This window comes from Manis javanica, chromosome 10 (assembly GCF_040802235.1).
Source record: "Manis javanica isolate MJ-LG chromosome 10, MJ_LKY, whole genome shotgun sequence".
Classification (NCBI taxonomy): domain Eukaryota; kingdom Metazoa; phylum Chordata; class Mammalia; order Pholidota; family Manidae; genus Manis; species Manis javanica.
This window is the reverse complement of record NC_133165.1, coordinates 36,571,016-36,597,296: the sequence shown is the minus strand read 5'-3', so window position 1 is coordinate 36,597,296 and position 26,281 is coordinate 36,571,016. Positions and strand designations below refer to the sequence as shown.

Below are 26,281 nucleotides of genomic sequence, written 5' to 3'. Positions count from 1 at the left end.
ACCTCCTCCAGGAAGTCTCACAGGCTTGCTGTCAGGTACCATTGTTTCTACACTTGGAAATACATTGTTTTGATGCACCCTGGACTCATCGCAGGAGGGACTATCCCCATGACTGGCAGTGGCTTCTGGAGGCAGGTAGGGACTGTGCCTGCTGTTTCACAAAGTCCTCAGCAGAGCCCAGTAAAAGGCTGGGTCTGTATGAGGTACTTGACAAATACTAGTGAAGAATTAAGTAAGCTACAGTTTGGAAGGTCGGAGATCAAGGCTCGCCTCAGCAAGGACTACAATACCATGGTCAGGCATGTAAAGGGGACACTGGGATGTCCTTGCTGCTTTCTCCCTCACCCCCTGGCGCCCTACCAAGAATCAACTGAAGGAAAAGGACTTAGACAACAGCAAGAGAGATTTAAGCTAGAGAACCGTAGGCACTGCCTGATAGATGGGCAATTGATTTAATTCAGCTCCAGAATGACTTATCAAGTGGGACCCCCGGTAGAGGTTAGGGTGCAAGAGACAGCTCAGATGCGGTCCCATGGCCGCAGGAGAGCAGGTAAGGACCGTGACAGAGCCGTGAGTTGCTAGCGTAGGGGGAAACCCTCCTGCGGCCGCAGGGTGAAATTCTCTCCCAGTGAGGACCAGGGGGACTGAGACAGAGGAAAGCAAGACAGTTGGGAAGGTGGGTGGGGAGCTGGTCCAGGGCTTCCAAAAAGGCCTGAGGCAGGTGGGCCTGGGGAAGAGGGTGGGAGGCAGAGCGGATGGAAGGACACACAGTGGCTGCTGCCAGGGCAGAGTTCTCTGTGACTGGAGGGCAGAGGGCCTGCAGTGCCCGGCTGGGCAGGAGACCTATACGGTCAAAGCTGACTTTCAGAACAGTCTCCCTGGGTGCCCACCTCCCTGGGCTACTTCTCTCAGCCTTTTTTGCTGGTGGCCACTCCATCTTCTCCTCGCCCTGGCCTTTAGTGCAGGGAGGGACTCCCTCTCACCTCCATCTCTCTATTCCCTGGTGATCCCTTCCTGGTCCATGTTGATAACTCCCAGATTTTTATCTTTAACTGAGCCCTCTCTCTCGAGCTACTGGCATCTCAATGTAGCCTCTGAGAATTCCCTCTCCTGAGCATCCCCAAGTTAACAGCCAAGATGGACTCACCACCCTACCGCCACCTGCTTCCCCGATACTGAGAAACATGGGGGTGATCCTCTCTGCCCCTCTCCTAACACCCACCTGCAAACCCCAGCCCAGCCCCAAATCCATCCCGAATCCAGTCACTTCTCCCTCTGCCCATCATGCATCCTGGCCCTCTGCTGCAGCCTCCTTGCCACAACTCCTGACCTCTGCTCTGGTCCCCACAGAGTCCTCTCACTCCCCTGACAGAAAAGGCCCAGCAGACCCTGGCTCTGGCCTTTTGCAACCCTGCAGAGGTCTTTCCCACCCTTCTAGACAGCTCTGCACGCTTAGAGTCTCTCCAGTCTCTGCTCATGCCCTGGCCTACTTGCACCCCTGGATGTCTGGGCTACCTGCAGAGGCCAACCCTTCCACCCAGACACTGCCCAGATGGGTGCAGGCTGCCCTTCTCAACCTCCCAGCCTCGCTAAATAAACAGGGCCTTCTCTCAGACACTCCCTGACCCCCCTAAAGAACCCCCCTGCCATCATCTTTCCCTCACCCTGTGTGTTTCCTTAACTCTAAGAAATGAGAAGGCTGGAGTCCAAATTTGGACAAGCCATTGTTCCTTTGCTCCTGCACTCATGTCAGCACCCCACAGATATGCACTGGGTACCTACCACATACCAGGGACTGTTCCAGGCACTGGGGATTCAACAATGAGCCAGACTCAGGCCCTGCTTTGCCTCGTGGCATTAAACAAGCATTAGGAAGGTGAGTGCTGCATTCACTGGGAGTGGGGCGGGGGCGCTGCAGAGGGCTCCCAGGACAGATGCAGGGCACAGGCCTCTGGCCACCACCCCTCTATCTCTAACCATTTAGGAGGAAGCAACCCAGGAAGTCTGGGCATTGCCTGCAGAAAAATGATGATGCTTGCCTGCTCGCCAGCTTTAGAGCAAACTCCCTGCCCGAGTGGGGAGTCTGGGAGATGCAGCACCAGCATTCACCCTCTTCCCCCGGTGGTGGGGGTGCTGAGGGTCTGGAATCCACTGTGCGGTCTTCTCCTTCCCACCTACCCACACCTGGACAAGGGAGCTGGTGCCTAAGAGGACAGGAAAGTGGGGCAAACTGCCAGCACACAGGGCTTCCCAATGTGGGGTGTGAAGGGGAGAGGCTGATCCAGCCCCACCTGAGCTCAGGTGGGATCCCCTCTGGTGGCAGGTTAAGTTCAAAGGACTCGGGCCTTCTTTAGAGGGAGGAAAACCCTTCTAAGAACTTAACCAAGTGCCTGCACTTTCCATTTACTCTCAGAAAAGGCCAGGAAGGAGAGGCCTCATGCTGTTGGTTAGGGAGCCTGAATTCTCCCCCCATGCCCTGATGCCCGATCCTGTTAAATTACAGAACCCCTTCATCCTACCCCGGCCCATCACTTCCTCTTCAGGGCCCTGCCTCACACCTGGTGTGTGACCCCTGCCCAGCCCTTCCATACTATGCCCAAGCCCAGGCCCAGCCTTGGGAGAAGACCAGGCCACACCCCCTGCCTCGCACCTCTTAATGACAAAGTGGATGCTGTGTCTCTCCTCCAGGATCCGCTTCAGCTTGGGGACCCCGTAGGTGCAGGGGCGCTTGAAGGGGATCTTATCTGGGATGCCCACGATTTCCACAGCCTCCGGGTCACAGGCGATCTTCCTGTAGGGGACGGGGACCATGTGGTCCAGGCCCAGGGCTTCCGCTGGAAGGGCAACGGCAAGGCTGAGCGCGAGACAGAGGCCGCCAAACATGCAGGGCCCTGGGTCCACGGTTAGCGCCACCTCCCACCCGCCCGGTGCCACTGTGGCTGGGCAGCAGCCAGAGGGATACTGTTGAATATCACATCATATCACTTCTCACTTTAGGAATGCTTACAGGCTCCCATCTCACTCAGTGAAGGCCAAAGTCACAGCCTCTATGTGACCAGGACCCCATCACCTCTGTCTTCCTCTTTTCGACCCCTCTGCTTGCTCCCTCCAGTCTCTCCCACCTGTTACTTCCCTAACACGCTGGGCACACACCTGCCCCAGGACCTCTGCCTTGCTTTTCTATCTATTCACTATTCTCCCAGACGACTATACACTTCCCTCCCTCCCCCTCTCCATTCAAGTTACCCCTCAGATGTTACCTCATCAGCCTCGAGCAGCCCCCTCCATCCCTCCATGCTTTGCTTTTCACCCCACATTTAGCATACTCTGACCTATGCGTGTTATTTATCTGTGCGCTTGTTCACTGTCTGGAAGCCCAGCTCCCTGGGAGCAGGGGTGTCACTGCTCTGTGTCTGGGATTGAGACAGAGCGGGACACAGACAGGCTTCTCCCTGCGTATCTGGCAAGCCAATGAATGGATGAAGCTCCCAGGCCCAAGGCTGGCTCTTGGCAAGACGCCCCAGCCATACACTGTGGCCCTGCCTCCAGGAAGGGGCTCGGCACTCCCCTTTCTCATCAGTGATAGAAATGCAGCACCAGCTGCAAGCTGGAAGCTTTGCCAGCAGCAGTGCAGACAAAATTCAGGCTCATGAAATGGTTTCTTGTTCATTTCTTCCAGACCCTGAGGTTTGGTCTTCTGCCATCTCTGTCATTCACATACCCCAGCTCCACGTTCTCATTCATGCACTCATCAAAGACTTCTTGAGCACCTACTACGAGCTTGGTGGAGCTTATATGGGTCCCTGTTCTCCCCAAGGCCTGGAGGTCTCAGGAGACAAGCTGGGCTGGGGTCCACCTCACTTGTCTTGTCACTCCAGCCTCTGCCAAGGATCCCACATCTCCTGCTGGCCCCTCCCCATCCTGCTTTGTCTGTCCCAAAAAGTGGCCGCCCAGAGCTGCATGCCCTCCAGCCACCCCTGGCAGAGGCAGGGCAGCGCCGCCTGGAGCCCTCCCTGGAACACCTTCAACAGTGTTTTTCTGTTGATGTGGCCCAGGTCTGCGTTGGCGGTCTTGGCAGCCAGATCCCACTAAGTCACACTTCTAGCTCATTGTCAAATTAAACCCCTGAAATCTCAACAGCTGTCAAACCATTTCTTCCCCCCACCCCCCACCCCCAGCATCAACAGCCGCCCCCCAGCCCCAGCACTTGAATGACAGATTCTTTGAGTCTACATGAGTTTACCTCCGCTCGGCTTCATCTGATTTGCTGGGCCTGTCTCTTCAGCGGCAAGGAGACCTAGTGGACAGACGCATAACCCCACCAGGCCTCCAGCCGCTGCCCGCTGGGGAGGAGGGAGTTGCCACACACAATCCCCAGTCTGTCTTCTAATCACAACCTCTTCCCAGGTGACAATGTCCCTGAGGCTTCCTGGAGGCTGGGGGTTCCTCCATCTCTTTCTAAAGTTTTTTTTTTTTTTAACTCTGCACTCCCAGCCCTGTCACTGGCCCACTTCACTCAGAGCTGGTGGCTTTCAAAGGCAGAACCAGGAGCCTGATTTGCTCATCCAGGGTCTGCAGGCTGCCACGGGCTGCCCAGCAAAGTCCCCACCCACAGGATCCCCAGTACTCCTGGGAACTTCTCTCCCAGTGCAACTGGAGGGAGCTCTGGCCTGAGGAGGCGCATGGCCTCCACCACTCCGAGCTTGACACTCCTCCTTGAATTTGGCCATGGTGGGACCCAAGTGCCGGTATCTGGAAAAGGCTCAGCGCTCTGGAAACATCCAGGGTGCACAACAGGCAGGAAGACTGGTGGCTGCTGCGCCAGCCCTCCTCGGCTGCCCTCTCGCTATTACCCACCCAGCTCACACCTGCCTGGGGCGGAGGAGGGGGGAACTCAGGTGCACACAGCCCTCTGAGGGATCAGGCAGAGGGCAGGAGTGGGTGGGCCAGGGTGGCCACACTCAAGTCACCAAGGCCAACCAACTTCTCAACAAGGCCACAAGCTTGCTCAGCCCCACCCCAACCCAGAAGGCCCAGGCTCCCCAGCCCCAGTGTGGGTCAAAAAAAAAAAGGGTACCTCCTCTATGAAGCCACCCCAACTCCCCATGGAGACCTCATCTTCCTCTGAGCTGTCCTCTCTTTCTGAGGGCCCCCGCCCCACTACGCTACTTTACACTGAAGTGTATATACGACTGTCTACTCCTGTGGCTGTAGACACATCTTTGGGCACCTGCTGAAGCACCTTGAGACCAGAGTTGGCCTGACTGAACGAGGCTGGGGCCTCAAAATGCATAACTGTAAGTGAGTGAACCAGTAAATTTGTAAGAAAAAGCAGGGACGGAGCAAGTGTGATCTGGATGGAGTAAGAAGTCTGTGATCTTCTATCTGGTTCCTGGCCCACAGCTCCTAAAACCTTTGTAATTCCAAGTAACACGTGAGAAGGGTGTCTTTTATTATCCATGACAAGTCCCTTTCATGCCTGAGTTTATGTGAATGAGGTAACTCTAGGTGGGTACCCAGCAGCTTCAGGATGGGGCCGGTTGCCTGAGGACCAGTCCTGTGATTAGAGGGTTCAAACTTTCGGCCCCACCATGCCCTGGGAGGGGAGACAGTTAAGTGCAAATGGTCAATGACTCAATCAATCATGCCACTTAAAGGAACCACTGTAAAAACTCCAAATGGAGAGACTCAGAGAGCTTTGGGGTTGGTGCATCTACCCCAGAATCTCCTGTGCTCAAGACACTTCCAGCCCTCACCCTGTGCACCTCTTCACCTGGCTGTTCATCTGTATCCTTCATAATAAACAGATGTAAGTAAAGTGTTTTCTGGAATTCTGTGACGTAGGGTTTTGGGAACCGCAGGTATGCACCCAAGTTGAACAGAAGTGTGGGTACCCTGGGAACCCGCTACCTGGGACTGGCGTTGAGGTGGGGGCAGACTTGTGGGGCTGAGTGGGGTCTGTGTGGCTCTGGGGAGTTAGTGTCAGGACTGAACTGAATGGCAGACATGCAGCTGGTGTTCTCGGAGGATGGCAGAATGGTTTGGGGCGAAAAGCCCACAGTTCTGGTGTCAGAAGTGTTTGAGTAGAGAGTTTTCCTTTAGCAAGGCAGGAGGGAAGGGAGGAAGAGGAAGAAAGAGGTGAGGGAGACAGAAAAGGGAAAGAGAGAAGAGGCAGGTCACCCAGCAAGCGGCTCGGGACTCCCAGTGCAGTGCTCGGCCCCCACTCATACATGCAGGAAGCTCACAAGGCCCCTGAACCTCTTCTCTGTCCTGCAGCTCTGGGTGGAGCCCCTCCCCCCACCTGGGCCCCATTCAGGTGGTGTCAAATGACATCACACCCGTGTTCTCACTGTGTCATCTGCCCCAGTGACCGACAGCCACCCACCCAGGCAAGGTTTACACCACATCCCACCACAAGCGGGGCTTACGGATGGAGCTCCATAAAGGCTGAGCAGCAAGTGAGAGTGAGCGCTGACTGCTCAGGAGACAAGGGAGAACAGGTACGGGCAGGCACAGTGGGGGTCCAAGGACCCAGAGTGGGAAGGTCTCACAGGCCACCTGGTCTACCCCTGCTTTCCAGCCAATCAGGAGCTATGCTTTCCATCTGGCATGAAGCTCAAACACATGGAAGACACACTGCCACAGGTACTACCTGTGTTTGCTGCCCAAAATGCAGGGGGTTGACATGTGCTGAGCCCAGCCCTGTCCGGGTGCTGGGGACATAGAGAGGGCCTCAAGTCCGGGTGCATCAAGTGTACACTGTGTAATGCAGAGGGATTAGGGTTTTGGAGGCCCACCTGGCCCAGGCTGAGTCTTAAAGAACAAGTGGGAGTTTGCCCCAAAAGATGCAAGGGCACACCCAGCAGAGGGCACAGCACTGGTAAAGGCAAGGAGGCAGGAATGGAGTGGTACTGTGGGGTATGCAGCCCCATGAGGCCAACAGCTGCTTTTCTAGGCCCTCTGGCTGGCCCCCAAGATGGGCAGTCTGTCCCCAGCGTCCACAGGTGAGCCAAGGTCTGGGGCTCTGCGATCAGTCCTGCCCCTGGAGAATCTGGAAGGGAAATATTGACGCAACCGCCCCCTCCCCAGACAGGAGGTGACATCAGCGTTGATGGTGTGCGGGTGCCAGCATATGGCTCCCGCTGTCATGTTAGGGAACACAAGTGATTGCCATGTAATGAGATGCTCAACACGCTGCTGGGGCCACACGGCAGGCCAAGCCGCCCACTCACCATATCTGCTGTTAAACAGGATCTGCACACACTCCCGAAGGGTGTTGATGTCCTCGGTTTCCTTTATGAAGGCGTCCCACTTCTCTATCAAAACACAGGAGGTACAAGTGAGGGCTAGTGAGAGCAGAGACCCCATGGCCAGGCTCCCTGCTACCCCAGGGACCCTCCCAGCTGGGGCTGTACCCCATAGACAGCCCAGCGCATTGGGCTTTCTTTCTCCTCCAGAGGCCAGCCCCAGCCCTTCCACCCACTTCTACCTTGGAGCTGGCCACCCCACCTCCTCCAGGAAGCAGCTCTACACAGACCCAGGGGCTCTGATGTCCCCACCTGCTCCCCCTTCTGGCCTCTGTCCACCCCACGGGCAGTGGATTTCATGCAGGGTCAGCGTCCGTCCTGGGCCTCCCCTACCCCAGACAGGCAGTAGGCTGGGAGAATATTCTCCCTGAGTGAGGAGACCCGAGTCTTGAGTCTTTGGACCCTCAAGCCTTGTGCTTCTGGGGTCTGACCAGCCTTGGCCCTGTCGGCTTCCCTCAAGCCCTCAGTCCTGCTGGCCTCTCCCCTAAAACCAAAGCTGCTTCAATTTGATATTAGTGGCAAGAGTGATCATTTGGTGCATTAAATTATAAAAGTAACATCTTTAATTTACTAAGTGCCTATCTGTGCTAAGTACTTAATGTATATGTGTAATATCCTATTTAATCTCTCACGACAACTTCTAAACATCAACATTATTACCATTTTTCAGATGGGAGAACTGAGGCTCAGAGTGGCTATCTTGCCTGAGATCACCCAGTTGGTATCCAGTGAGGGAGATTCTATCTCAGCTTGGGCCCCTTGCCTACCATGGCCTCCCATGATGCTGTTCCACCTGATGTCCATGTCCCCTCCCTGCAAGGGATGGACCTTGTTTGAAGCAGTAGGGAGCTGCACTCTGATCCCTGGGGACTAGGGTTACTTAAAGAGCCTCTCACTGAAGGTGAGGCTGAGTCCTCCACAAGGCAAAATTGCTAGAAAGTCTCCCTTTATTTCTTTTTGGTATAAATGAATCCCAAATTTTCCAGCTCTCAGTACTCTGTGTGGGGCTTTTAAAATCTGTGCACATTTTTTTGATACTCCTTCTTACAAGAGCTGGAATTTAATTCCTCTCTCTCCATTTGAGTGCGGATTGGATTGGGTTTCTGGCTTCTAATGGGCAGAATATGGCAGTAGTGACAGTGATTTCTGAGGCTAGGTCACAAGCGACACGTGGCTTACTCTTTCTTGGATCACTAAGGTCTGGAAACCAGCTGCCATATTGTGAGGACACTCAAGCAGCCCTGTAGAGGCCATGGAGTAAGGAACAGGCCTCCTGCACACAGCCCCAGGAGTGAGCTTGGAAGTGGTCCCTCCAGTCCCAGCCAAGCCTTCAGATGATCACAGCCCCAACCAGCATCTTGACTACACCTCACGGGAGATCCTGAACCAGAACCACCCAGTTAAACCGCTCCTGAATTCCTGACCCACAGACCCTGTTAGGTATAAACTCTTGCTATTTTAAGCTAAGACCGGGGGCAGTTTGTTATACAGCAATACGTAACCATTATACTCTGATTTTATCATAAACCTTTGCCCAGAGCTGCTCCTCCTTTCTCTCACAAAGACCCAGTAGACACTTTCCGTTTCAGTAAGCACTACCCCCAGCCCCGCACCCCCACTCTGGTCAGGGTGCCGCCCTGGGAGCCATCCTACCTGACTTGTCATGGACAATGGAGAAGAGAATACGCTTAGAGGCATGGACGTTCTGAATGAGAGGACCACCAGGCCCTGTGGGCTTCTGTCCTGGACAAGGGAGAGGAAAGGTACAGGTTCGAGATGGGCCCCAAGAGAGGTTCCCCAGATCTGGCCTGAGTGCACAGATTCTGGCTCTGGGTAACAGTTTCAGCCACTGGGGAGACCCCAGAACTGAGCTCTGGGATCATGAACTCAAGGCAAGTCCCCTGACCAGAGGCCTGAGACATTCTTTAGCAGAACCTGCTCTCCAAACGGCTGATCAGGCAGGGCAGGATGTCAGACATCACCTGTTACAGGTGAGGACACTTGTTTCAGTACCATCTCCCAGCTCAGCACACACATTTGTGTGTATACATGCATGCGTGTCGTGTGTGTGTGTCCTTTTTCTTCTTCTCATAATAGTAGTAACAGTTAAGTATAACTTACATGCATCTACTACGAGTCAAGCATTGCACCTGGCACTTTAACAGAGCAGTTCTCGAATGTGAGAGCCCATCAGAACCACTTGGTGGACCACAGATGGCCTGGGCCCCACTCCCAGAGCTTCACACTCAGGAGGGTGGTGCAGAGGCCTGAGATTGTGCATTTTTACCATGCTTAGGAGAACAACCCTGCAAAGTAGGTACTACTGGCATTTCTACTTTATAGATGAGGAAACTGAGGTTCAGAGAGGCAGAGATCTGCTCTGGGACACACAGCTGCTATGTAGAGAAGCCAGGATATGAACTTGGGTCTTTCTCACACCCAGCTGTTCCTTCTTTTCTGCTTCCAGTACCGCCCTAATCCCGGCCGGGTATGTAGTTGGCGCTCATTAAATACATGGGACTGATTAGGATGTTTGCTGCCTCCACTGACTCCTCTGGCAGGTCCTTGGGTGTCTCTTGGTCCCAGGGCAAGAACACTCTTCCAGATGGTTTTGCAGAGGCCCCAGATCCAAATGGTCTAAGCTAGGATGACATTTATCCTGCCCCAGCCCCTGGCCCTGATGTGCTTCCTCAGCCCTGGGAAAGCCTGAGCACCCCAACCTGCCCTGGCAGGGTAACTCCACGAGTGACCTCTGCTTTACCCCCAGACTTGGGGGTTGCAGCAGCAGCTTACCACAGCAGTCAGGGAAGTCCTGGGCACTGGGGGCCTTGGGCTCAGGCCCGGGTTGGCTGAGGCCCAGGTCACTGGGGACAAGTGAGCAGGCGGGCGCCTCCTGCTTGAGTTCTCTCACGGTGTGGTTGGGGAGTGCAGTGCTGTACAGGAAGCTGGCTACGGACGAGGTGGCGGTAGCAGGCAGGTCCTGGGGCGCCCCCTTGGGCCCTGGGCCATGCAGGCTGCAGTCCCGAGACCCCTTGGCTATCAGGGAGACGCCGTTCAGCTCCACCAGGGCCTTGGAGTCCCGCCCACCATCCTCAAGCGGCCTGGGTGAAGGAGAGAAGGACAGACACAGCTTTGCACATCTGTCCTGCCAGTTGTATCTCTTCCTCCACTGGCCCCCAGGCCTCCCTCTGCAGAACATACAGACTGCGAGCTGTGCTGGACAGGAACTAGACCCCATTTTACAGGTGGGGGTGCAGGCCTGGGATTGGGGTGTGACATGCCCGGGACCACACGCTGGGCCCCTGGAAGACCCAGGCCCTGTCCTCTGCCTCTGGACCCCCAGCCCACCAATCACATCCTTGCAGCCACAGCTCACAATCTCCCTCTCCCGCGGCACCACCCATTCCAGGCTTGAGCCCCAGCAGCCTGTGCCCACCCAGGGCTGGCCTCCATGACCTCACCTCCCATTGTCCCCAATGTAACCCTCGGTTCACAGCCCAGGCTTGCACACATGATTTGACTCCCGCTCCGCACTTGTGCCCAGGCCACTCCTGACACCTGAGTGCTGCTGGCACTATTTTTCCCCAGCCAAGTCTCTTCTGGCTTCCTTACCACACAGAATTTCCCTGGGAAGACAACTGACTCGACACCTGCTCATATGGTGCCCTGTGACTGGATCTTTGCCTCACCTCCCCTGTCAGACTAGGAGCTTTAATAACCAGGGTCCCTGTGGGTGTCTTCAGTCTCCTCCCCTCCGGCAGAGTACGTGGACACAGGTGGCTGAGCCAGCATGGAGGCAGGTCGCTCTCCTGGCCTGTCCCTCACAGCCCAGCCACCAGGCCAAGGCCCACTCACCTCTTGAGCTTGAAGCGGATACGGTGGCTGTGCTCCAAGATGGCCATGAGGGCCTTGGGGTCATACTCAGCTGGCCTCTGGAAGGCCAGGCCCTCAGGCAGTCCCTGCACAGCCAGCAGCCCTGGCTCCCTGAGCAGCCTCTCGTAGGGCAGTGGCACCACGCTGGCCCTTCCCAGGGCCTCGCCTGTCGGGGAGGGGATCGAGGAGAGGACCTGGTATGAGAGGGCAGCCAGGCAGGGGTGGGGGCCGGGCATGCCCCAGAGCTGGGGGCATGCTGAGTGACTCCCTGTGGTGCCAGTTTCCCAGGAGATGGGGCCCTACAGACCCCTTAACTACAGACTTCACATAGAAGAATGCCCTGCAGGCTATGGCGGGGGGACGCCTGCAGACAAGGCCCCCCATCTGCACCTGAGGGCCAGGGCGCCCCATCTCGCCAGTCCCTTCTTCACTTTGGGTGGAGGGAAACCAGGGCCCTGGGATGTGGGCAGGAGAGACGGCTAGGAGAAAGCCCCAGAGAGGGAGAATGAGGAGAGAGAGAGAGAGAGAGAGAGAGAGAGGAAGTGGAGAGGAATCTGAGAGAGGGGACTCAGGGGCAGACTGAGAAGGGGTGAGGACGAGGGACGGGCAGGGGCAGACAAGGGGAGACTGACTGGGGGCTGGGGGCTGGGGATAGCTGGAGGGCCTGGGCTCAGGAACAGCTGTTGTTGCCCCAGTGCTGCAGTCCCCATTCGGACCTCACAGCTGCCTCTGATTCCACTGACGTGGGCCAAGAGGCCAGGGCAGAGTGGGCAGTGGGGCAGGGTCTCTTGGCACAAATTATGCAGCTGGCAAAAGTGTCTGCAATGGCACAGCTAACCACGTGTGACAAATCCTCCACCTCAGGGTGGCCAGAGTGCCTGCCCAGGGCATCTATCAGAAATAAATGAGGCGGGGCCCTTAGGGATGGAAGGGCCCTGCCCAAGGCCACTCGGGGAGCATGAAGGCCAGAGACTCTGTCTGCAGTCTGACACTTCCCAAGGAAGGCCAGCCTGCCCCTCGCCACCCCCACAGACAAGACTTGGCTGACCAGTTAGCCTTCACTTAGTCATTCAACAAATGCCCTCTGAGCACCTGCTACTGCTTGGCCCTGAACTGTAGGCAGTGGACAGCAGAAAACGCAGGTACAGTCCCTGACCCAGAAGAGCAGCTGGGCTAGTGAAGGGACAGGACCAATGGGTGCCAGAGGGGGCCCTAATCCAGTGTACGGGGGCTTGCCAGAGCTGAGCCATAGGAATAGGACAGGAGGGGACGGTAGTCTCAAAGGGCAACGCAAAGCTAGGAGTTGTGAAATGAAGCCAGAGCATGCTGGGGCACAGAAGTTCCCTGAGGCAGGTTGGTACCGCTGGAGAGGTACGCAGGGGTGGGCCACGGGGGCCACCTACACCACACTTAGGGCAATAGGGAGCCCCTGAAGGCAGTGGAGAGAACTTCCTGGTCACAGTTGTGCTCTGGGACAATATCCTTGGTAACAGGGCAGGTGGGGGAAGCAGGGAGCTGGCCTAGAGGTGAGAAGACTGGGGCAAGCCTGGGGCCATTTCCAGGCAAGAGGTGGCAGTCATCAGGGCATGTGGGGGTGGTGGGGATGGTGGCCCAGGGAACAGTGTGGGTCACAGGATGAGGGAGGCTGGGAGAAATGCGCCATGCCGTCAGGTTTCGCCCAGGGTCCTTCGTGAGGCAGGAGGAGGCCTCCTCAACTGGGCAGGGACCAGGGTTCCCACCCACCTGGGGGCCCCAAATGGAATGAGGAAGGATCTTACTATAAAGAACATCAAACACCTCCTCTACCATCTTCCGCAGAAGGTACACGTCCGAGCCATGTTCCAAGGAAGATCGTGGGATGTGCCGGCTGCCACCCTCACCCCGCGGCACCTTCTTGAGGTGCTCTGCCTCTGGCTCCTTCCATGGGGTCCCTCCTGTGGGACACAGACCATGAGAAGTTGCAGCAAGAACTCTTCCTAACTTCTCACACTGCCCTGTGCTGAGCCCTGCAGCCAGGCACCCAACATGGAGTGCAAATGAATGAATGAATGAATGAAGAATTAATGAATAAGTAAGCCCTGCTCCAACCACCCTGCCCAGGGCCAGGGCTGATCATCTCAGAGTTCCTAGTGCCCAGCATAGGCCCTGGATCTCATCCCTGGTCACCTCTACCTTGCTGTGTGACTTTGGGCAATAGCTTTCCTCTCTGGGCCTAAGTTTGTGAGCTCTCATGGAAGACCAGAACTTGGGTTCAATGAATGTCTGTTCCACCCCCACCCTTTCTATGCTCTGACACTAACGTTCTGTCTTAACCAGTCGAGGAGCCAGTTTCCTCCTCTGCCAAATGGAGAGACGATGGGGACCTCACCAAGAGGCAGAGGGGCTGCAAGGAGGATGGTTCATGCCAGGCCAGGCCAAGGTGGGGGCCTGGGAACATCAGTGGATCAGAGGGTAGGGAGATGCTAGAAACTGCACTGGGATAGGTTGGAGAGGAGGGCCCAGAGGCCCCTCCCGGCTTGCAGCCTGTTCATCCAGGGATCTGTGAAGCTTGAAATAAACCAGCTGAGTTCCCAGTGCTATAAATAGCGGCTCCCTGGTTCCAGGCAACCAGGTGCCATCTTCCCCAGGCCCCAGACTGGCCAACAGAGGGCCACAGGACCCTGCTACTGCCTACCCTCCCCAACCCCAGCACCCTGCCCAAACCTGGAGAAGGTCCAGGCTCTTAGGGCTGAGGGGGAGGAGGACTAGCTGGGAAGCAGCTGCCCAGCAATGATATGCCCAGTGCCAGGGGACAATCTTCCCTGAAATAGTTCATCCTTGGGTCCAGACTTAGGGCATAATGCAAATGCTAATGGTAAGGACAATGAGAGCTGGTGCTTACTGAGTGTGAACTAAGTGCCAGGCATTGTTCTAAGTGCTTGCCCTGAATCAATTCGTTTGATCCTCAGATCAACCTGCAAGGAGGTTAGCATAGTCTTCCCTTTCACAGATGAGTAGGTTGAGGCCCAGTAGGTAGCAAGTGGCAGAGCCAGGCTATAGCTCCAGGTGTCTGACTGCAGGGCCTGCGCTTAGTCCCCAGAGTCCTGAGCTTCAAACTGTGGGCTCAGATGCCTGCCTGGGGGCTGGCCTGCAGTGCTGGGGCCGGGCACTAACCCTGCAGGACCAAATTCCCCATGAATGTGGGCAGGACCCTGACTGCCCTTAGGGGCTCACTGGCAGGCTGGGACACTAGACACATGGATGGGATTTAGGGCTCGGGTAGGGGTGCTGTGTGGGGAGTAACTTCAGTATGGTTGCTGCGAGTGGGGGAACGCAATGGGGCCTGCTGTGGAAGAAATGTGAATCCAGAGGATGGGGAGGCATCTGCCAGGCACAGGAGAGTGAGGGCTTCTGGGTCAGGGGACAGCAGGAGCAAAGGTGAGAAGCGATTAGCACTTCAGCATGGTGCAGCCTGAGGGAATGGAGGGTGGCACCGGAAGGAGGATACAGAGGCAGGGTCTGTCTTCTGAGGGGCCCCGAAGGCTCAAGCAGCAGTGAAGAGCTGGGGGCTTCCAAAAGACCCCTCTGCCAGGGCTCCTGGCTCACAGCTCTGAGTGTTGGTCTTTTCCCAGAGTGACCAGGACCCCTTGCAGGGCTTCTGAGGTACCCTGCTGCATGTCCCTGGTTTTGAAGGGGTGTAGCACAAACAGTGAGGGTTTCAGAACGAGAGACCAGGCTATGACCCCTGCCTCCATCACCTGTCGGCTGTGTGTCCCTGGGGAAGTGGCTTATGCTCACAGCGCCTCAGTTTCTCATTTGTAAACAGGTGGTAACTGTGTCCTGAGCCTGCTGGGAAAAGTGGGCAGAGCACATACCAAGTATTTCCTATGTGCTAGAAGCGACCTGACACTTCATCCTCACTGGCCACCAGAAGGTGGCTCCAAGATTACATTACTGTAACAATGACAGTACCTACCTCATAGGGCTGAGGTTGGGATAGGGCAGTTAGCATTGTAGAGGGTGCTATACGCAGCAGGTGCTTGCTAAATATTAGTGAACAAGTGCACTCGGTCCCTTCATTAGGATGCCCAGAGTCTGGGTGACCCTGGGCCTCAGTGTCCCCTTCTGTCAGTGAGCAGATGAAGGTGGCTGGGTCAGGCCCGCCCTGGGGTGCAGCCAGCCAGTCTCCATCAGCTGAGGGGCTGGCACAATTCCAACAAAGCTGTGGCTGTGACTGATGCTGCCAGGTCAGGAAGCATGCGTGGCCCTGCTCCTATCCAGTCCACCCTGACACATGGCCACCCAGGAGTTGTTTGAGGACCTAGAGACGGGACCGCACCCCGGCCCCCCAGAGCCCCAGGGTACTCACGGCAGAACCTGAGGAAGTCTGACTGCAGCTCCTTCCGTGTGTGCAGGAACAGCCTCCCCTTTTCGGTGCCCACCACGAAGGCGCTCTCATCATGCACAGCAACACAGGCCACTTCTGCGTTCAGCTTGGAGAGCGCTGAGCACTGCGGGGAAGCAGGGTGTGTGAGTGGGGGGACAGTCCAAGCACTCCAGGACATCTCAGTGCCATCTCTGGGGGTGGGATGAGAGCCCCCAGCTGCCTGAGATCCCACAGCAGCTCCGGGGAAAGGTCACCCCTCCGCATGCTTGACCTTAGAATCTGCAGTGAGAACGACTGAGTGACACCCACCCGGCAGAGCAAGGCCAGGGTGAGGAGGGGATATGGTCACAGGGGCAGAAAGACGACAGACACGTGGCCGCCACACTCCCTCCTCCTAGGTCCTTTCATTCCGGGGTCAGCTTCCTGCCTTAGGCCTGGTGCCAGCCCCAGGGATGAGATTGTCCTGGGCTCTCCCAAAGTCCTGGATAAGGAGGAGGTGAGATGGAACCCAGAAGAACCAAAGCTCAAACAGATCCGGGCTGCAATCCCATGCCAGTCACTTCCTGCCACGGGACTAGGGCAAACCACATCCCTCTCTGCCCCCCAGTTTCCAAATCTGTATAGAAGGGTCAAGCAGCCCAGCTCCTGGAGTTTCAATGGGCTTGGCTGGTGGGAATGAGTCTCTAAACTGGGGCATCCTGTGTGGGTATACAGGCAAAGAGGTTATTTTTGCAGCCCCAGAGTTGAGGCTGGCAGGCCCACGGCAGAGGAAGCCTTAATACAGGGCACCCTACAACCAAGACCATCAGTATCTCAGGCCTCTGACCTGCTTCCTGGGGAAAACCCTGCTTGCAAAGCTCATGGCATGCAGTCAGTGCCCGATAAATGCTGGTTTTTACCTGAGTTAGGTAGCACTCTGCAGACAGATGAGAAGTCTGACTTCTAATCACAATTCTGCTGCTGTGTGACTTAGGACAGTTCCCTCAACTTCTCTGGGCTACAGTCATTCCTATTGTACCAGCTCCAGCCCAGAGTCATTCTGGTAAGGAAGCTGGGATGTGGCAGGGCTAGCAGGCCTGGCCCCTGGGACCTCCTATGGGTGGGTGGGGTGTGTGTGTGTTCATTTCCTGCTTTCTAAGATTAAAACAAAAACCTACTACTCCCTTTCCCATGGCAACACTGCAGAGCATTAACAAACATATGGGACAAAGAGATTCAGTTGTTTCCAACCAAGGGGAGGCCTTCAGAGCTGGAGGGGATCCTTTGTTGTATGGTCACTTCTCAGTTGAAGAAGCTGAGGCCATGGCAGGGAACTGACTCACTGAAGGCAGAGAATGGGGTCAGAGGGAGGCTGCAAGGAAGTCTGAGACGGGGGTGGTGAGCATTCCTGGGACCACCTGAGGAACCCCACCCCAAGCCCTGCCTGAGTCAAGTCACTGCTGAGCAAGTGCCATTGTTACCCATGACGGGTCTCTCAGGAGACCCTCAAAGGGCCCCCGGGACAGGGAAGCCTGTCTTGTTTATGTCACCAGAATCATCACAGGGTCACTGGCTCCTCCAAACTGCCCCTGGAATCCCTCCAGACCAGTGCTGCCCAGCAGCACTTTCTGTGGGGATGGGAATGTTTTATTTCTGTACCATCTGATACTGTAGCCACTAGTCACATGAGGCCCTTGAACACTTGAAATGAGGCTAGTGCAAAAGAGCAACTGAGTTGTTCATTTACTTTTAACTAATTGTAATTTAAATGTCCATCACCACGTGCAGCTAGTAGCTGAAGCGTTGGCCATCCCAGCCTGTCTCAGCTATACACCGCCATCAACAAGTTAGGGCTGCTGCTGGACACAGGCTGAGCTCCTGGGGCGCCCCACCTCGTGAAGGCCGCTCTGCACAGAGGAGGGGTCACACCCAGCCGGCTCCCCCGGGGTGCTGACTACCTCTGGCCCAAATACCACCTAGGCAGCCCTTGAGCTGCCTACATTAGGAAAAGCCTAGGAGGAGACCCTTGATCCTTGAGGAACTGCAGACTTTGCACCTTAAGAAAAGTCTACTTTAAAAACTGGCAAGGTATTGCCTCCTCTGAACTTCAACCTCACTGTGCTAACATGCAGGGGTACAGCAGACACCAGACAGACTTTTTTTTAGACACCTGCTCACCCCACATCACAGAACTTTCTCCCAGGAAAAGGCTATAGGAAAATGACATTATTATTTCCCCATCTGGGATGAACTGTTACAGGCTTAGTTAGGTCAGTAGGCAACAGTGCCAGACAAGTGATTTATGAACTCCTGTTTCTCTCTCTGGGCCCTGACATACAGTTGTGACACTGCTTTAACATCGAGGATTGCAATTTTCTCTAATCAATGCCCATATACCGTCCTCCAGGTGACCTGCTGAGAGGGAGGCTTGGGACCACCCAGGGATGGGACAGCAAGAGGTGACAAGATGAGGAAAAAGGGTGGGGATGACGGCTGGAGCTGGTCCACATTGCTGGGGCTGGGTTTTTACATACTAGAGCTCACCTAAGCCTCCTGTCCCCTGATGTAGGCAGAGGCCCTTGCTGCAGTTGGGGTTACTGAGGCTCAGGTGGGTGAAGGCTCCTCTAAGTGGCAGGGATGGGACTTGAGCTCTGATGCCTGATAACAAAGACTGAGGGTACCCCTCCTCTGGGGCAGGCAGGGGCACTTACCATGGAATCTAAGGCAGACACGAGGCTGGTGATGATCTCGTTTTTTCGGGCGAAGGCAGAGTTCCAGCGGTCAGAGCCACAGCCATTGGTGGGGACGTCGCAGCGCTTCCCCAGCAAGGCCATGGTCACCTGGGTGGGGGAGGTGAGAGGCAGGCAGGGGTGGGCGTGTGCCACAAGGTGTGGTGCTATGGCCGCTGCCCGCTCCAACCTGCTGGGCACCTGCACCCCCAGGGCAGCCTCTGCTTCCCCAACAGGACAAAGTCAGAACTGGCCTTCCTTCTTCTTGGGGTCCTATATGCTTTATGGCATCAGAGCCTCAGCAGGCCTGGACACGCAGATCACAGCTCTGTATATGCTCAGCGCAGATGGCAGGATAACCAAGGGGTGCGCCCCATGGCACATCCCCCAAGCCTGCACCCCCAAAGCCAAGCCTGTACCATAACCAGTCTGCCTGGCACCAGTTGCCGGTTGCACGAGCTCAGGTGTGGTTCTCCCTTGCTCACATACCCTCCATGGCTCCTCATGCCCACAGTTCTTGACTCCTCTGGCAGTCAAGGTTCCTGGTCCAGACTCCTGTCCCTCACCCTGATTCCCCATCACACTCCACACTCCAGGTGCTCTCAGTGTCACCATCCCCCAAATGTACCTCTGTCCCGCGTGGCTCCCCAGCTGTCACGGGATCCATTCTCCCTGACCTTGGTGTCCTTTCTGGCCCCTTTGTCACCACTCAGCTTTAACTGTAGCCTCTGCTGGGAAGATGCCCCCGACCGCCCCACTGCCTGCCCTTCCTGGGTCAGGTATCCCCACTGGCCTCCCACATGTCCCTGAACCCCTCTCTCACAGCTCTGTATTAGGCCACCTGCCTCCCCAGGCAAGGCCACAACCCCGAGGCCTCGAAGCCTCAGTCAACTTCTTGGCTGTAGGGACTCAGTCTCAGAGGTACAAAGATACGATGGGGCAGAGACGCTTTCCAGACCCCAGGAATTGGGCCCAGGAGGCCACCCAAAGGCTACCCCAATGCCAGCACCTTCCTTTGAGTCAGCTGCCCCTTCACCAATCCAAGCAAAAGAGAGGGTAGAGGGCAGAAGCAAGGGCCCTTGGTTTCCTTCTCTGGGCTCAGGCCCTCTGGAGCTCTGTATACAGGTCCCAGGCCTGGGGCAGGCAGCCCGGTCAGGGGAGCGAGCAGGCAGCAGGGCTGCAGGTATAGGAGCGGGCCTGTGAATCCTGTACCCCGCTTCCTGCAGACAGGGGCACTGACAGCCAGGCCTGCTGCCTAAAAGCCCAGAATGTCTTCTGCCATGACAGCTGCCCTTGGACTGTAAGCTTGTGAGAGCAGAGATGGTCTACCTGTCATTGCTGCACCCCCAGGGTCCAGCTTTGGGCCCAATGTGCACGATAGGCGAAGGCAGAGTGGTCCAAACCACGGACTATAGCCTTTCAGGGAGTCATGAAATCAACAACACAGAACAGCAAGTGTCAGAGCGCACTGCACAGACCAAAGCGAGAAGTCCGCCTCTCCAGGTATTGAAACATTCAAAGAATTAGAGAGGCACCAAGCCTGGCTCTGGCCTCAGTTCTGGCCCAGGCCTACTATCTGGCGGTGCATAAATATTGATTTTTTTGGCAGATCAGCAGTTAGCCAAAATGTGTACTGGGTTTACTTTTAAAGATTCATAAAATTTATTTCTCCCCCCAGGTTGCAATTTGGTAAATGTTTGAAATCCACTGTATTAAGGGATACTGGGGCTATGGCAGCCATGGATGGGACATGCTAATGGACTAAGAGGCAGCCCCGTGTCTGTGCTGCGGGGCCTTCTGTGGCATGAACTGTACTTGAAGGTTTGCTGAGTGACTGACCTGGGATGCTTGAAGGCTCCCACCACCCTCAGCCACCCCTGCCCACCAGTCCCTTGAGCCATTCCCAGGAAGGCCTCAGGCTGCCAACTTCCCAGCTGCTGGAGCCCAAATCGAATCAGGGCAAAGCAGGAGGCACCAGATAGCACTCCAGCCTGGGCCTCTAGGTCGCCCCAGATGGCTGCTGGCTCCTTCTGGCAAAGGTCCTAATCCATTTAGGAAGGAACCAGGGACACAGGGAGGGGAGAAAGGGAGGGGGCCATCCCAACTCCCTGTCCTGGCCACCTGGGCTCCCAGGACACTCTGTGCTGAGCCACAGCCCAAAGAGGCCCAGCCCTGGGCATGCAGGCACACTGGGGAGGAGGGAGAGGGAAGATCCTCCTGGAAATGCTGGGGCCTTTGAGACAGGGGCAGGCTCCACCTGGGCACCACCCACCTGGTTTTCCTCCCACCTCCTGGCCACTCCCCTTGGGCACTGACTGCTGAGCGTGCGACACCAGATGCCAGGGGCTTGGACCTGGGCTCTCTCCTCCTCCCTGTCCAACTCTGTCCCTCAGTGCTCAGCAATCTCTTGGCTTAAGCATCACCTGTGTGCTGGCAGCTCCCGTCTCTATCTGCATCCCCTCTATTGACATGCCTCCTCCTCTTCCCCTCTTCCATGTCCAACAAGCAACTCAAGTGCAACCTGGCCCCGAGTTTCCAGCTCAGATCTGCCTACTCCAGTTATCCACTCAGGTGCTCAGGCTGACCCTGAGACCACCTCCCTGACTCCCTCTCCCTCCTTTCTCCAGCAACCTTGGGACAGTCCTGCTTGCTTAGCTCAGAATGCACCCAAATCTGTCCAATACTCGTCACTACCAGGGCCACCTCCCCATCCAGGCCATCATCCTCACTTGCCCATGACAATGGACTTCTCTCCCTTCCCTTGTCCACAGGTGCCTCCTGCAGACAGCAGCCACATAAATCTCATATCACTCTCCTGCTTAGAAGCTGGGGGAGGGGATGTTCCCACGGTAGGCAGAATGGAAAGCCACACCTCCTTTCACTGCAACCCAGGCCACAGCCGCCTTTGGCCCCTCAGCAATCTCCCCTCTGCACTGGGTTCCCACACTGCTCTTTCTGTCCCTCAAATACCACATGCGCTCCCCGCCAAGGCCTCATGTCCTCAGTTCCTCCCATGCAGAAGGCTCTTCCTCCTTTGCCCCATCAGGCCCGGCCTTCTGGGACCACACAGCCCCACCCCTCACACTCCATCCCCATCTCTTCTCTTCATAGGATCTGCTGCAGTCACACACGACTTGCTCGTGTGCTCATCCATTTCCCAAACTAGAACGTGAGCTCTGGGGGGCCACAGGCTCTGTCTGTCAGGTTTCTGGTATCCCTAGCACCTCAAACACCTGCTTGGGTTTCCTAGGCATTCAACAAACACTGGGGGAACTAACACAAGTGTGACAATTGGCCACCTGAGGCCAGAGCTGGGGTGGTAGCAAGCTATAAAGCAGAGTGACAAGTTTTGACTTGCCTGGCTCTCAAAAAAAAATAGAAGCAATGTGGGAAGCTGTGACTCTGGACATATTTAAAGTCAGAGGCCGCTTAGTCAGACAGGTGTCCTGGACGGGCGCTCTCCCATATGCAGTCCCAGGACCCAGCACTGGCCCCCTGGGACGTTTGTCAGGACATCTGGAGTAAGTGTCTGTGCGTGAGTCACCTTCCCTGCTAACATCACTCCATCCCAGAAACAGGAAAGGGACTTGCCCGAGGCTCCCAGACAGTGGGTAGTGGGGATGAGGTCTGTCCATCTGTCCTTAAGCCTGGTCTTTCCTACTGACGAGTGGCAGGAGGATTGTCCTCCTCACACTTGCTGGGATGCAGGGAACAGAAGGACCAGCCCATCGATCTGCAGCTGATGCACAGCCAGGGTGGCCAACCAGCCTGGTTTGCCTTGAACCCTCTTGAGTTTAGTAAATGAAGTCCCCTGTCCTGGGAGACCCTCTAGTTCCAGGCAAACCAGGATGGTTGGTCACCCCACAACATAGGGACCTTCAGGACAAAGAGCCCAAGCCACTGAGAAGAGACAGACACCAACAAGGAGGACTCCTACCTTTGGCTAAAAAATCATCAACTTCCCCTAAAACAGACAGGCTTGGGGGCTCCTCGGAGGAGGGGAGAAAGAGAGGGGGAGGCAGGACCCCTTATCCAGGAAGGGCTCAAGGAGGGGTGGGAGCTACTATCTTGACATGTCTGAAGGTCAGGCATAGGCCAGAGGACACAACCTTGCTTTATGAAGCCCCAAAGACAGAGCTGGGGCAGGTGGTGGGAGGACCCCGGGTCCTGGGTCTGCAGGAACACCTGCCCCATCACTAGGCTTTCCGGCTTCACTCTGCGCATCTGGGAGCCAGGTGGGCTGGGGAGCCCAGCTTTTGCCAACATCTACCAGCCCAGCCCCCAGCCTCCTGGGCCCAAGCCCAAGCACACCACACTTTTAATTCCCAGGGGAGTCTGACACGTAGCCAGGTATGGCCTGCACAATCCTGGGGGTGCTTCCAGCTCCGACATCCCCACTCCAGTCCCAGAGCAGCTCAGCTCTTCTTGCCTGCCGCCCGCCTCTCTCCCTTGCCAGGGATTCCCTGCCCAGATGGTGGCAGCGCTGCTGGCCAGCCACTAAGCGCTGGAGGGCAGCCCGGTCCCCAAGCCAGAGATTAGCTGAGCACCGTGTGCAGGTATGCGTCACTGGTGCCCCAACCCAAGGCAGACATGCCTCAGGCAGGGAAGCACCTGCAGGAGTCTGCTCAGAAAGCTCACTGCAGCCAGCCAGGGGCCATGTGAAGGCCAGCACACAGCATTTAGCTAGGCTCCTGAGCCCAACACCCTGCTCTGGGCACCAGGGCCCCCTTGAGCAGGGCCTTGACCTTACCTGGGAGGCTGCTGTCCCTTCACGAGCACTTGGGCATCTGGGATGACCCTGACTATGCCAGTTTCAAGGGTAAAGAAACTAAGACTTTGAGGCAGGATGTTCTTGCTCAAAGCATGTGACAAAGCCACACAGATTCAGGGTATCTGACATGCACAGTCAGTTCTCTTTTTGCTCCTTCTGGGGGGCAGGACTCCTAATGCAGAGCAATAGGGCTCATGGTGGGAACCCAGGGGTGGTGACAGGCCAGGCTGCCGCCGGGTGGCTGATGAGACCCAACGGCTGGAGGTAGAGAGGAACCGAGGTATTGCTCGCGCACTTGATGGCTGGAGTCCAGGAGCCAATCTTCCACACAGTGAGCTCCACACAAAGGATACCCACAGGGGCCAAAAGAGCAAGTGCCAAGGGAGTAGGGCTGCCCCGCCATTGGCCCCAGGCGCCAGGCCACCAGGCCGCTGCTCTCTCTGACGGGGCCCAGCAGAGGAGGGAGGGCTGTTTCCCAAGTACCCAGGAATGGCAAGGCCCTGATGTCTGGTTAATTCGCCCAACCACCCTCATTTTACAGAGCAGGATTTCTAGGCTCGAGCACCCTGACCAGAGGCCCTAGAGTCAGGCTGTGGCAGAGAAGGGATCACGCCAGCTAAACCCAGGTTCCTTTCACAGGGACGCAGCCTTCACGTAACTCTCTCTGGAACACGACAGATAGGTGGGCTCAGGCCGGCTGGTAGTGAGGGGAGGCCCACTTAGCGCTCTGCTTCCCTGCCCATGGGGCCCCAGGTAGGCACAGGTGAAGAGACCCCGGGGAGGGTCCCCTTCTCCTTCCTGGGCCTGTCCCTAGAGTCCAGGGCCACCTGTGGCAGATGCTTTCCCTGGCCAGTGGCCTAGCTGGGAATCAGAGCCTGCCTCTCCTTTTTTAAAGTCTCCCCAGAGCTTGAAAATTACATGCTTAAGCAGGGGTGTGAGCAGACATCCTGCTTGCTCACACTTGCTTGTGTGTGCACACATGACAATGTGTGTGAGAGACAGCAGAGATGGAAAGAAGGGATAGGAATGGAGACAGTGTGTGCATAACTCGCACAGAACCAGAGAGAGAGCAGGAGGCCTGGCCCCACCTGGCTGGGGAGGATCACTCGGCCCACTGGCGTGGGGCTGAACCAAGAAACAAACACCACCAGCTCTGCTATAACCATGATATTAGGGGGTGGGGGTGGGGTCAGCACGTGAGCCCACAACCGCAAGCTGGGTCTTCACCAGCCAAGCACCCCTCCCATGTGTCCAGGTCCCTCTGCATCAAGGACACATACTAGACACCCCTCCCTCCCTCCCACACGTACTTGTTGAACCCCAAGGTGCTCATCAGCCGCCCAGCTAGGCCACCCAGGGACCTGAGAGCACACCTGCAGTGGGCCACCAGCAGAGTCATAGCCCTAAGGCCGTGGGCTCTTGGGAGGGGAATGGCCAGCATGCAGGAGCTCAGCAGAAGCTGAAGGCTTCCCACCTGAGGGGAGGCCCTAGTGGGGGAGGGAAGGTGCTTCCTGGACTTGCTTCACTCCAGCTCATTCACTTTAAACCTCTCTGAGAGCTGCCCCAGGCTAAGTAGACATGGAAATAACTCAGACAGCCCCACCTATCTTCCTAGAACTTGCCCAAGCAGAGAGTTGACTCAGGGAAAAGGGCAAAGAGCTTGACCCCTTTTATTTAAACATTTCCTGTTTGTTTAGCTTTGGGGGAACATGAAGGTCTCCAAATAAGGTGTCCCTGAGATGATGACAGTTGAGATGGGTTTTGAAGGTTGAAGAGGAGTTCTCTGGGAACTCGAGTGGAAGGGTGGGACAATACTGTCATTTCTGTAGAGAGAGGCATAGGAAGATGCTGAGCTGGGAGATACACAACCTTCACTCCATGAGTAAAGGTGAGTGTTTGCTTGCACTCACAGAGGTTCCACTCAGGAGTGTCAATCCTGATTAGAGTGGATACTCAGTGGCCTTTGCTGGAATGAGGCAAGGGGAAGAGAGGAGACATGTACCTGAACAGCATCTCTCCGGTCCAGAGGGGAGTGTGAGCACCACTCACAGGTATGTACAGATGAGCACATAGGTGTGCTAATCTAAGTCCTCCAGGGCTAAGCCCCATATAGTCCATTTGATGGCAGAGAGGGACTCACAGACAAGGTGCCAACCCATGCTTGGCAGGCAAGTGGTACAACCCTGGCCCCAGCAGTGCTGGGCACAGATGGACAGGACATAACCCTTGCCCTCGGGGGTCACTGTACTGTCCAGAGTCACTGCCAGACTGTGAGCTGGCCCTGTCCCTGCTCCTGGCCTCCAGTGCCTTACACACCAGCCTGCAGGCCTCTGGACATGCCTGTCCTCTGACTTTTGGGACTCAGCACCTCTGTGCCCTTTGGCTCACTCTTAACTGTTGTCAGGAATGTCAGAGCCTTCTGTCCTGACCCACCAGGCTGGCCTGCTGCCCCATGGCGGGCACCCACAGCTCCTTCTTCAAGCCTCCCCAGCAACTCTGCCTCTGCCACGATACACAGGTATCTGGGCCCCCATGAGACCACCAGCTCCCGTGTGCCCCCAGAGCCTGCCAAGTACAGCCTGGTACACAGAACTAGGCCTGGAAAGGGTCAGAGGGGAAGGGCTGTTAATGCAGGTTCAGAAGAATCAGGAGGCACGAAGAAAGTGGGTGGGCTGGAGGGGGCAGTAAGGGCAGAGGCTTTGGGCATAAGCGAGCACAATGCAGGCAGGGTCCTTGGAGGTAGGGGGGCTGGTGAACAATGCTGAGGCACTTTCAACATAGTCCGCGCTGACTCTGGGCCTGTCCAGTAGGAAACACATAGCGTTCCGTCCCACGCAGGCCCCCGAGTCTGGGCCTGCACTTAGAGATCTGCTCCTACCTGCCTCCATGGGGCAAGTATGGTGCAAGCCTGCCCACACTGGGAGGATGAGCCCTGCTCACAGCCTGCATCCACCCCAGACCATCTTCTGGGTGCCTAGGCCCCTGGAATCCACCAGGCAAACAAATCCTTGTTGTGGGCCTCAGGGGTCTCTTTCCAGGGCATCTTCCCACAGTAGTTTTAAACATGATGACAAATTCTTTGACATTTCTCCCATCAAGTGGCAACACCCAATTCCCTTCCTTCTGAATATGGGCCTTAAAAACTCACTTCTAATGAACAGAGTGCTCTGGAAGTGCCACAACATGACCTCTAAGGCCTGGTCCCAGAAGGTGTTAGACCTCTGGCTTCTCACTCTCTCTGAGACATTCACCACTG

General features: G+C 56.2%; 1 protein-coding gene across 7 annotated transcripts in view; it reads right to left on the bottom strand.

The window, feature by feature from the left end:
* Positions 1 to 26,281, bottom strand: part of GTF2IRD1 (GTF2I repeat domain containing 1) — a 109,958-nt gene that overhangs the window by 50,932 nt on the left and 32,745 nt on the right. For 6 of the 7 annotated variants that reach the window (XR_012122207.1, XR_012122206.1, XM_073215205.1 and 3 more), the window contains exons 2-9: positions 18,237 to 18,365; positions 15,529 to 15,670; positions 12,959 to 13,114; positions 11,163 to 11,346; positions 10,101 to 10,408; positions 8,961 to 9,050; positions 7,233 to 7,316; positions 2,651 to 2,834 (exon numbers count right to left, since the gene is read on the bottom strand). Coding sequence is in view for 5 of the 7 variants with exons in the window: in XM_073215205.1 (XP_073071306.1) it covers positions 2,651 to 2,834; positions 7,233 to 7,316; positions 8,961 to 9,050; positions 10,101 to 10,408; positions 11,163 to 11,346; positions 12,959 to 13,114; positions 15,529 to 15,670; positions 18,237 to 18,359 (1,271 nt within the window). In the remaining 2 variants the exon portion in view is untranslated. The remainder of the gene's footprint in view (positions 1 to 2,650; positions 2,835 to 7,232; positions 7,317 to 8,960; positions 9,051 to 10,100; positions 10,409 to 11,162; positions 11,347 to 12,958; positions 13,115 to 15,528; positions 15,671 to 18,236; positions 18,366 to 26,281) is intronic. The other variant, XM_073215204.1, reaches the window with a different exon arrangement.